Source organism: Priapulus caudatus, unplaced genomic scaffold (genome assembly GCF_000485595.1).
Source record: "Priapulus caudatus unplaced genomic scaffold, Priapulus_caudatus-5.0.1 Scaffold1145, whole genome shotgun sequence".
Lineage (NCBI taxonomy): Eukaryota > Metazoa > Priapulida > Priapulimorpha > Priapulimorphida > Priapulidae > Priapulus > Priapulus caudatus.
This window is the reverse complement of record NW_014578206.1, coordinates 62,454-73,929: the sequence shown is the minus strand read 5'-3', so window position 1 is coordinate 73,929 and position 11,476 is coordinate 62,454. Positions and strand designations below refer to the sequence as shown.

Here is an 11,476-nt window from a genome sequence, read left to right as displayed (position 1 = left end):
CCCCTAACTAGAACCACGGTCTATAAGACCCTTCGGGAGAGAGGGGGGGAGCCAGGGACGGCGTGACGCGCGTGACCCAGTGGCCCCGCCTTACTCACCCGCTGTCGCCATCTTCCTTCGCTACGCGCCCGTTAGCGAAAAATATTTACGCACGTCTTTGTTGAGCCACCCTCCCTCCCCCCGCCCGCCCGCCTGTCTCCACACGCGACACCACACGCACCATGCACACGCACAAGCACACACACACACACACGACACTACACACGACACACACACACGCGCGCACGGCGCGGAGCCGCACGCGCTACGCGGCAAGCGCACACCGCACACGCACACGCACACGGCACACCCCCGCCACCACACACACACACGCACACACACACCACGCACACAACACGTCACCACTCGCCGGGAGGGGGGGTCGGGGGAGTCAATCACAGCATAGTGAGTAAGCGTGCTTGCTTTGCGCTAACAGCATGCAAAGCGGTATGTGAATGCAGGGATGACCTTCTCTACACGGAAGCAGCCGGTGAAGGGGGGCCGTCTGTCGTTAGTCGGCAGAGAGGAGGAGAAGAATGGGAGAGAGGGGTGGAGGTCGGGAGCTGGACAGGAGGCGACTTAGAGAAAGAGAGAGAGAGAGAGACAGAGAGAGAAGAGGACAGACAGACGGACAGAGAGAGAAAGAGAGAGAGAGAGAGAGAGAGAGAGGAAAGAGACAGAGAGAGAGAGAGAGAGACGAGAGAGCAGAGCAGAGAGACAGGACAGACAGACGCGAGAGAGAGAGAGAGAGAGAGAGAGAGAGAGAGAGAGCGAGAGAGAGAGAGAGCAGAGAGAGAGAGAGAGACGAGGAGTGGCATTTTACGCGCCGGTGTGTCGGATCATAAGCTATAGGAATGTTGATAAATGACGGTATCATCACGCCATCGTGTTCTGCTCTCAGTCGTTTATTACAATTGCCTTACATGTAGTCACTAGTCATATAGTCTATACATACTATATACATCTTAGTCACGAAAGCAGTTGTTTTGTATCACACCTCTACCAAGCCGATGCACGCTGCCTATATATATATATATATCTATATCATATATATATATATATATATATATATATTATAATATATATAAGCCTTTTATAGCCTGATGAAGAGAGTAATTTCTCAAAAGCTTGCTGATTAAACATTAAACATCACATATTCATTTTCTACATATATTATATATATATAACTGTATTTATATTATAGGCCTATATACGCCTTAGCGATGGCGGCATATTTTATTATGAGAGAGTGGCCGTGGAGAGAATACCGGCAAAGATCCGCGAAAAAATTTTATTGGGACGGCGGAAGGAATTTCGCTAACGGCGAGCAGACAGCCGCGTTCGCTCGCTGACGTTCAACTATATACGTGCTCTTCCGTAAAACAACAGACCGTCTCTTCCCTAACAACAGAAATCGCGACCTTTCGCAGTCTCTGACCGCATGCACGCGCGCACGCGTGCGTGCGAGCGTTACCGTACCGTGTATATCGGTGGTGGTACGTGGGTCTGTGCGCGTGCACGCGTGCCCGTGCGCGCGTGGGCGAGGATGCGCGCGGTATTGTGCGTGCATGTCCTCCGTGCGTGCGTACATGCATATGCGTGTATGCACACCTGCGTGCGTTCGTGCATGTCGCGTGATAAGTGCGCGTGCGTGCAGGGGCGGCCTCGATGCATCTTGCGTGCGTACACACATCCTGCGCGCATGCGTGATGTGCGTGCCGTGTTCGTGCGTGCGTGCGTGCGTGCGTGCGCGTCGGCGTGCATCATCGCAATGTTTCAGCTGCGTCACCGGGCGCTCGGAAGAGCTTTAACCTTTACGCACGAGATAATGTGTTTTAAAACAGAGCGTCCCCCGAGGGCAGCAGCAGCAGCATCACCAGCAGGGCAGGCAGCAGCATCAGCAGCATCACCAAGCAGGCAGGCAGCAGCAGCCAGGCCAGCAGCAGCAGCAGCAGCAGCAGCAGCAGCAGCATCACCACCACCACCACCACCACCACCACAGCAGCAGCAGCAGCATCATCACCCACCACCACCAACCAGCAGCAGCAGCAGCAGCATCATCATCACACACCACCACAAACCAGCAGCAGCAGGACATCACCACCACCACCACCACCACCAACCACAGCAGCAGAATACACACCACCATGACCACCACCAGCAGCAGCAGCAGCATCATCACCACCACCACCACACTTAACACCACCACCACCACCACCACCAGCAGCAGCAGCAGGAGGCAGGCGTGTGTATATCTACAAGCTCGCCATCAACACCGTTAGGCTCTAGCAATGGTAACTATATGATCACCAAGCGTCAGCTGCCGGAGTTTATGGACTGTACGCAAGCACCGCACGCACGCACGCCACGCACGCCACGCACGCACGCAGGCAAGATGCATCGAGGGGCCGCCCTCGTGTGTTAGCAGCTTCTGCCGACACACACACACACAGCACACACACACACACACACACACACACACACACACACACACACACACACACACACACACAGCGAGAGCTCACTGCGCCTAGTCCGTGACTGTGTGCGTGCGTACGTACCAAGCTGTAAGGGATGCTACAGACGCTGTCTAGAATTCTAATGCCAGCAAACAGCATTTACTGAGCTCTCTCTGATTGTAGGGGATGCTAGACCCTGATCAGGGTTCTGATCCCAGCAAACAGCAATGAAAACTAAATTAAACTGATCAACATCAGTAATGAGCATTGTTTCAACAAGGTCGATGTAAACACTCAAGCTTTTGTTTTATTTTGTTTTGTTTCATTTGGAATGTTTGCGGGAATTAATTAAAATATGATATGCATATCATAATTGTTATATATTATTTAGTAAACCAAGAAAAAGTTAACTACTCAGGTTTTATATATTATATAATATTTCTTATCTTGTATTTTTGTCATCATGTTGTTATTTCGTAATCTACTGGAGTGGCCGACTGGAAGACTGAGTTGTCGTTTCGCCCCTCCATCACTTCTATCTATTTAGTTTCATTACCTCCGCCAGGGGCATGGCGGGGGTTATGTTTTCACCGGCGAGTTTTTGAGTGTTGGTTTGTGTGTTTGTGTGTGTTACCATGCACGTTTCGGTTCACTTCCTCTAGGTGCGCTAGCTGTAGACTTACAAACACGCAACCACAGGCTAAGGGGCAACCACAGTCCTTCCCCACCTGCACGCTCGCACTAATCCGGATCCAATTAATTATTTAATTAATTAATTAATTAATTAATTTTTCCACTTAATTAATTAATTAATTAATTAAAAAATTCACATTGAGAGAATTCAGCTGCCTTGGCGGAGGTCTGTGCTCTCCGAGTGCTCTAGTTATTATTAGTATTATTATTATTATTATCATCATTATACTCTTTACTTTATATATAAATATATATAAAGAGCGAGAGAGCGAGAAAGTGGGACAGGGTAAAATGTGTTTTTAGCAAGACGATATTTGCGGCCCAGTGTAAACGCATAGTACTGAAGCGTTTAACTGTCTTTTGCAGCAAGAGATGGCGCTGTTGGGAGCGTTGATCGTCAGCGCATCCGACGAAGGCCATATTCCGATTGCGTGAGTGTTTACACAAGTCAAGTACACGTTCGAATATCATAATTCTATCTATTGTTATATTTATCAGTTTGATATATTTATTGCCCCTAACCGGGAGAGAAAAAGAGAGAGTGTGTGCCAGAAGGAGAAAGGGTGAGGTAGAGAGCGTGTGTGAGAGACAGAAAAGAAGGGCGAGAGCGAGAAAGAGGGGAAAGGAGAGCAAGAGAGAGAAGTGAGAGGTGTGTTTGTGCGTGTGTGTGAGTGCGTGCGCGTGTGCGCGCGTGCGTGCGTGCGCGTGCGTGCGTGCGTGCATGTGCGTGCGAGTGTGCGTGAGTATGCGTGCGTGCGCGTGTGCGTGAGAGGGCGGAGGAGAGAGAGAGAGAGAGAGTTGACGCGACATACACATTCACTGAGAGTGACGCTGTGTGCGTGTGTCAGTCGGAGAAATACGTGCGCGCCATCGTTGACTACAGCACGAGTGAGCCGACCCTGCTCAGCTTCAGGAAGGGTGACGTCATCCGCGTCACGCAGGAGAAGAACCAATACCTCGACAGAGGTGCGACGCCAGTAGTGGCGATGTTATTACCTCGCGCGCACAGTGTCGTGACGTCATCGAAAAGCGATTACGTAACGAATTTGTTTTGCGTGATGAAATCTTATCGAGTCGGTGCCACTATTTGCTTTCGCGCATATTTGTTTGTTGATGTCTGCTGAGGAGGCATTAAAAAGGTTAAGACGGAATTTAATTTAATTTAGCAAGGATAATTTCTATGTTTCGTAACACGAATGGCTGGTGTCTCTCGATAGCTGTGTTTTGTTGTCGATATTGCTGTGATATTGCTGTGATGTTGCTGTGATGTTGCTGTGACGTTGCTGTGACGTTGCTGTGATATTGCTGTGATGTTACTGTGATGTTGCTGTGATATTGCTGTTATGTTGCTGTGATATTGCTGTGATTTTTGCTGTGATGTGCTACGAGTGATATTTGCCTGATGATTTTTGTGGAGTGTTCCAATTTCAATGCATGTTTTCAGTTATATAAAAAAGCAAAACAAACTTTTACGACTGCTAAATATCGAAACACGTCGCAGCGTCGTGAAACTTACTGAAGAGAACTTATATACTAGAAAATACATACTGATGCCGGACGCGCATGAACTACTTTTTTGTTACCGCGCATTTATACACGGTTGCGTGATTCGGCTTTCGCTTCAGGTTGGTTGTACGGAAACGTCGACGGTCGCTACGGGATGTTCCCGATGGAATACGTCGAGCCACTGCGACGCAACGACGGTTACCATGAAGACGCTCGACTCGAGCGGATGGTCGAGGTCAACCAAAATGGCCGCCTGCCGCAGCAGCACGCGCGCCACGAGCGGTTGGAGTCTCGACATGACAACATAGTGGAGAGCAAACAGGTGCTGCAGTCGCGTCAGCAGCAACAACAGCAGCAGACGAACAACCAGCACCTGACGAAATACAGAGAGGACCATCAACAGGTAAGCGTTTATTGGTTCAAATCTCACTCCAAGTCCGACCTAGTGCAATTAGATTATAGACCATTCATTCGTTAATAGTGTAGAGGGAATCAAATTACATGCTACTAATATATTTTAATAAATATCTTGTATCATAATATATTTTATTATTTATGTCTGCAGAGGGGACAGTGGCAGGATGTCAATAAGAGTCAGTACGCGCGTGAACATGCCATTATGCTGCAGCAACAGCAGCAGCAGCAGGTCGGATGGGTACGTAGCGAGCGCCCTCTATACAGTTTTTTTCTGACATGATTACCTGTTATGTTCTGATTTTATTGTAATATCAGGCAATTCTAACTGCTAATACTACTGCTTCTACTACTATTGCTATCTGATACTATCATTCTATTAATGTAATTTCACTGCATTATAATATAATAATAATAAGCCTACTACTAATACTAATAATAATAATAAATGTTATTTAGAATGTTTTACGACTAATAAATAATTCTGATTACGACATTCGCTCCGAGTTTACGTAAAAAGACCCACTGAACAATTCGGTTACATTGGGTCGGAAAATATGTTCCGATAAGCAGTTTCCGTGAAGGCATCCTGGGAATGTTCCTTTTATTTACCGCGTGTTGTCGGCTTTGATATTGCAGCAATCTCACGAGTTCCCGGATGAGACCGACTTCGACATCACAGCTCTTAGCGACGGAAAATTCTCCATGATGGAATTCGCTATCCTCAACTTCCGGCAGTCCCTAGAGAAGTGAGATTTCAGTTCGTCAGCTGCTAATATAGTCATTCGTATATTCATCTATTAAGTTCTTCACTCATTCATTCATTCATTTATTCGTTTATTCATTTATTCATTTATTCATTCATTTATTCATTCATTCATTCATTCATTCGCTAATTCGTTCATTCATTCATTCATTTATTCGCTAATTTGTTCATTCATTCATTCATTCATTTATTCACTAATTCATTCATTCATTCATTCACTCACTCACTCATTCGTTCATTCATTTATTCACTCATTCATTCATTCATTCATTCACTCACTCATTCATTCATTTATATATCCATTCTTGTTAGCCACACGACATGGCTGACAATATTGGATCTGATTGCGAGCTATGGTGCCTTGAGTTATATGCGACTAGAAGTAATCGAATCACATATTAGCTTCTTAGATATTATTATATTATTATTATATTATTTCATTATTTATGAATCTAACCCGATCTGATTCTCTGCTAGGTACGCAGTACTGCAATCTCAACAAGGAAACATAAAGGACTCAATCAAAATCATCGAAAGTCTAAAAGGTTAGATTTACGAGTTTAACTACTAATTAATCGTGGAAATAATTATGGAATCTGCATATTTATTTAGTTACATTAACAGTCTAACGATACATGAAAAAAGACTGGCAAACGCGAGGAAAGCACATAGTAGTAGTATTTCAATCCTGGTTATATATGTACAATAATTTTTAATGGTCACTTGTAAAGACTGGGACACACCATGCGAATTTATTCGCACGTCCGCACGACCGCAGCGAAAATATCAAACATGTTTGATCGCTGCGAATTTCGGTGCGGATGAAATTCGCAGCGAAATTCGCCCGCGCTTGAGCGGACACACCATGCGAATTTCATTTTACAATCGCTGCGGGCGTGCGAATAAATTCGCATGGTGTGTTCCCCGCTTAACTAAGGTCACTTGTTGGTTTGTTGGTTAGTTGTAAAAAAACATGTCACTTGTTAACCTTCCACGGCAGACCCATGTCAGCTTATCGGCTGTTATTTTTTTCTCTGTTCTATAGATGGTAAGCAGTGGAACTGGCAGGAGCAGGCCGACATGGTGAAGTACACGAACTCTCCCATACAGAACTCACTGTTGTTCTTCGAAGATGCGGAGTTAAGCGCACTTTCCGTGAAGACGTTCAGAGGTGAGCGCATGTGAACAATTAACACAGAAATACTATTGTGAATATATATTACATCCTGTGTTGTATTGGATTCGTTGTATATGTTTCTCGTTCTATATACCCGCTTTTTCTTTTTTTCCCGCCCTTCTTATATTAGTCGCTTTCACTTTATTTCTCTCACTCCCTCTCTCTTTCTATCTGTCTAACTATCTCTAAGTAATTATTTTCCCATTCTACCTTTCCCAGATATATGCATGTGTAACACATACAAAACATGCGCTTCTTCCACTTGTGTATATGTCACGTTAAGCGTTGACGTGTTGTGTGTGCGTGCGCGGTGTACGTATGTGGTGTGTTTGTGTGTGTGTGTGTGTTGTGTGGTGTTGGTGTGTGTGTGTGTGTGTGTGGTTTTGTGTTCCAGTGCGTGGTGTGTGTGCGCCGTGCGCGTGGCGGTGTGTGTGTGCGCGTGCGCGTGCGCGGTGAGTGTGTGCGTGTTGTGTGTGCGTTTTGTGTGTGGCGCAGCATGCGGCGATGTATTTTACTCAACGCCATATGTGATTTACGTGTTGTAGTTCCTTCATCTGTTCACTGTGTGGCATGTGTCCATGCTTTCAGACATCATGGCAGTACCATGGGCGACCTACCCGCTCGGGAAGGACAGACGGACGTCAACTGGCGTTCACATCCGTGCTAGCTCTGCTGGCATCGCCATGGCCTCGCTCCATCGTAGACAGAGTTTCTTTCTGTCCAATTCCTCAGCAGCTGAACCAACAGCGAAGAGCTGTAAGCGCGTGAGTACGCGTTTACGCCAAATCGTAAATGTTTTCGGCATCGGATGGACGGCCGCGCGCGTACTGCTAGCGATGGTTGTTTAATACAGGCGCTGTGAGAAAAGAGGTGAACGATGTTTTGAAATTACGTAAACGTTTTCATGCCGTAGTGTATATAATACCGTCAAATCTACACACACACGCACACACACGCACGCACCACACACACGCACACGCACGCACCACGCACGCACGCACACTACGCAGACGGAGCGCAAACAAGGAGGAGAGAGCAGAGAAAGCGGAGAGAGAAGAGAGACCCATCTCTCGCTCTCTCTCTCGTCGTCTCGCATACACAGCGCATACACTCACAGCACCAGCCACACGCACACGACCGCACACAAGTAAAAGGCACAAGCATACACGCACACATACACGCTCACAAGTAACACTCACGCAATACACACGTGCACGCACGCACTTACACGACATATAGGCATACTGTACGCGCCACGCACGCACAATATAGGTTTGTACTCACACTACACGCACGCCAGTGTCCTTCTTCCTTAGCTATTCGTCGTATATCTTAACTCCGTGCTGGGTGCTATGGAGGTCCTCGTCTAAACTCGTTCAAACAGTCTCTCTTTCCTCTCTCTTCACCGAAATCCTCATTTATCTTCGCTCTCCCGTCGCGCACCCGATCCTCCATCCCTACATCCGCTACTCTCCATGCACTTCCTTTTTTTACTATCTCATTCCATCATTGTCTCCTTTCCTCACCTCTTCGGTCCAAGTACTTGCAACTCTTATTGTGTATTTATTTAATATTTAACGCATTCTGTTTCTGTGAGACGCCATGGTGGAAGATAGGTCGCGGCACAATTATTGTGTCTGTACCTAACATGTTTTACCGATCGTTAAATAAAGTTTGTACTGTAAGCTTATTTACTGCGGTCCCCCTTCTCTTTCTCCTCCTCTATCCACTCACCTCCTCCATCTGTCCGTTTCCCCTCTTTTCCCCATGACACCTCTCACATATCGCTTGACCCTTCCACGCTCTCTCTGACCCGTTTCCCTCTCTCTTCCACAATACACCCGTCCAACATATGTTTTACCCTTCCCACGTATGCTCGTAACCGTTCGGCCTTTCTCTTTCCCACACACCCTCTGCAACATATCGCTTGACCCTTCACGTATCTCTAACCGTTTCCCCTCTCTCTTCCCCATACACCCTTTCACCATATTGCTTGACCCTTTCCACGCATCTGCTGACCGTTTCCTCCTGCTCTTCCCCGATACCGCTCTCTCACATATCGCTTGGACCCTTCCACTACTCTAACCGTTTCCCTCTCTCTTCCACATACACCTATCACCATCGCTTTGACCCTACCACGTATGCTCTGTCGTTCCCTCTCTCTTCCCCATGACACCCTCTCACATATCGTGTTGACCCTTCCACGTATCTCTAACCGTTTTCCTCTCTCTTCCATACAGCCCTCTCCACATATCGGCTTGACCTTCCACGTAATGCTCTGTCCGTTCCTCTCTCCTCCCCATACGCTCTTACATGATCGCATCGACCCTTCACGTATCTTTGTCCGTGTTACGCCTCTTTCCTTCTTCCACATACACCGCTTTTACATATCGCTTGACCCTTCCATGTATCTTCTAAGCCGTTCCCCCTCTTCTCTCCCCATAACACGCCTTTCACCATATTGCTTGACCTTCCACGCATTCTTGACCGTTCCGCGCTCTCTTCCCACATACACCCCTGCTCACATATCGCTTGACCTTTACACGTATCCTCTAAACCGTTTCCCCCTCTCTTTCCAACCATACAACCCTTTCACAATATCGCTTTGACCCGATTCCACGTATCTCTAACCGTTCCTCTCTCTTCGCGCACATACACCCTCTTACATATTCGGCTTGACCCTTCAACGTATCTTTAACCGTTGCCCATCTCTCTTCCCATACAGCCCTCTCACATATCTCTTGTACGCCTTCCAGTATCTTTTGTCAGTTCCTCTCTCTTTCCATAGCCCGGCCTCTCACATAATCGCTTGACCCTTCCACGACATCTCTGACGCTCCCGTTTTTCGTCTCGCATCTTACAGGACTGCTGTGTCCTTCGCGCTGGCGGCTTCTTCGCAGCTCATTACTGGCTGCCTACTTTTCCAATGCTCGGACGCGACTGAAGGCCAGGTATGCGATCAAGTATCTTCAGACAGCTGCGTTCGACAGCCGGCGTCCGTACCACGGCACCGCCTCCAACACGCTCAACAACCTGCGCAAGACATTCCGCTACGGCGGACGCAAGAACGTGCCGAGCGCAGACGAAGTGATCAACGTGACGGTATGTGGCGCCCTCGATCGGTTCCGTTTGTAAATTATCATTTCTGTGTGGATTTAAGAATGGTGATGTTTTTTTTGGTGAAGTTTTGAAGTGAAGTTAATGCGAAACGAGTCCATCGAAAGATTTCTGCACTGGGGGCCAGCAGGTTGTTACTGTTGTTATTACTGTTTGTTGTTGTTGTTGTTGTTGTTGTTGTGTTTGTTGTTGTTGTTGTTTGTGGTGTTTGTTGTTGTTGTTGTTGGTGATTATGACGATAATGATGATGATGATGATGATGATGATGATGATGATGATGATGATGATGATGATATGATGATGTTGATGATGATGATGATGATGACGAAAATAACTGTGATGGTGGTGATGACGATGATTGGCTGTGATTGCAGCTCGGCCGCAATGCTAAGCGACAGATCTACATAATTCCTGGTGGAACAGAGAAGATTGTGAACATCAAGAGCAGTACGGTAAGTCTACTACGAAACACAATATTCAATGTTCTACAAAACAACGTTACCATTTCCAACTTGCAGTTTCTGCCATAGAAACAGGGGGGTGTACAGGGGGGGGGGGGCCCGGGGGGTCCGGCCCCCCCCCCCTGCTCGCGCAGAAAACGCATCTAAGGGGGTCTAATTTCAAAAAATTAGCCACCCAGACCCCCCCTTCGCGTGCTCGTAAGTTTGGGTTACGGTTAGACCCCCCCTTGGTACAAATCCTGTACACGCCCCTGAGAAATGATATACTAGTTAGACTATTATCTCTAGTATATTAGCTATTATTATTATTTAGTTATTTATTATACTCTAGTTAGTGTCTCTATACATATCTATGGTTTCGGCCATCGCTCGGCTAACGGTCGCCTCAGATTCAATAAGGCAGTTCATACAATATGAATTTAATATTTCAGTTACGTTTCACTAATGACAAATAATTAACAGCATGCATTAATAGTTCTACGAATAACGTGTCAGTGATTATGCTTTCGAATTAGTTTTTCGAATTATTTATCGAACCGGAAGTCTGATGACGTAACGAATAAACGTGTTCAATATCGTCTGATTCGTGACGTCAGGTGGTCGATGAGGTCATCGAGGACATCTGTGAGACGATGAACTTGACAAGGAGCCCCCTGGCGGATGAATTCTCGCTCTACTATGTGCTTCCAGCAGGTATGTGTAAACTACCAGGTTCATCTAGACACTGGTTTCCTGCAGCAATTGCACGGACCCTGTGTTATTAGAAATTGCCAAAAATCCGGAGACTCCCCTCCAACTCTTCCTACCCCCTCTCTCGCTCTCGCTCTCGCTCTCTCTCTCTCTC

General features: G+C 46.8%; 1 protein-coding gene across 1 annotated transcript in view; it reads left to right on the top strand.

The window, feature by feature from the left end:
* LOC106815550 (unconventional myosin-XV-like) overlaps positions 1 to 11,396 on the top strand; it is a gene marked incomplete in the record, with an annotated part of 12,309 nt that extends 913 nt beyond the window's left edge. The window contains 10 exon segments of the mRNA XM_014820018.1: positions 4,040 to 4,157; positions 4,817 to 5,100; positions 5,263 to 5,352; positions 5,751 to 5,860; positions 6,355 to 6,422; positions 6,923 to 7,048; positions 7,643 to 7,822; positions 9,918 to 10,156; positions 10,546 to 10,623; positions 11,229 to 11,396. Of these exon segments, the coding sequence (XP_014675504.1) occupies positions 4,040 to 4,157; positions 4,817 to 5,100; positions 5,263 to 5,352; positions 5,751 to 5,860; positions 6,355 to 6,422; positions 6,923 to 7,048; positions 7,643 to 7,822; positions 9,918 to 10,156; positions 10,546 to 10,623; positions 11,229 to 11,396 (1,461 nt within the window).
* Between the last annotated feature and the right edge of the window lie 80 nt (positions 11,397 to 11,476).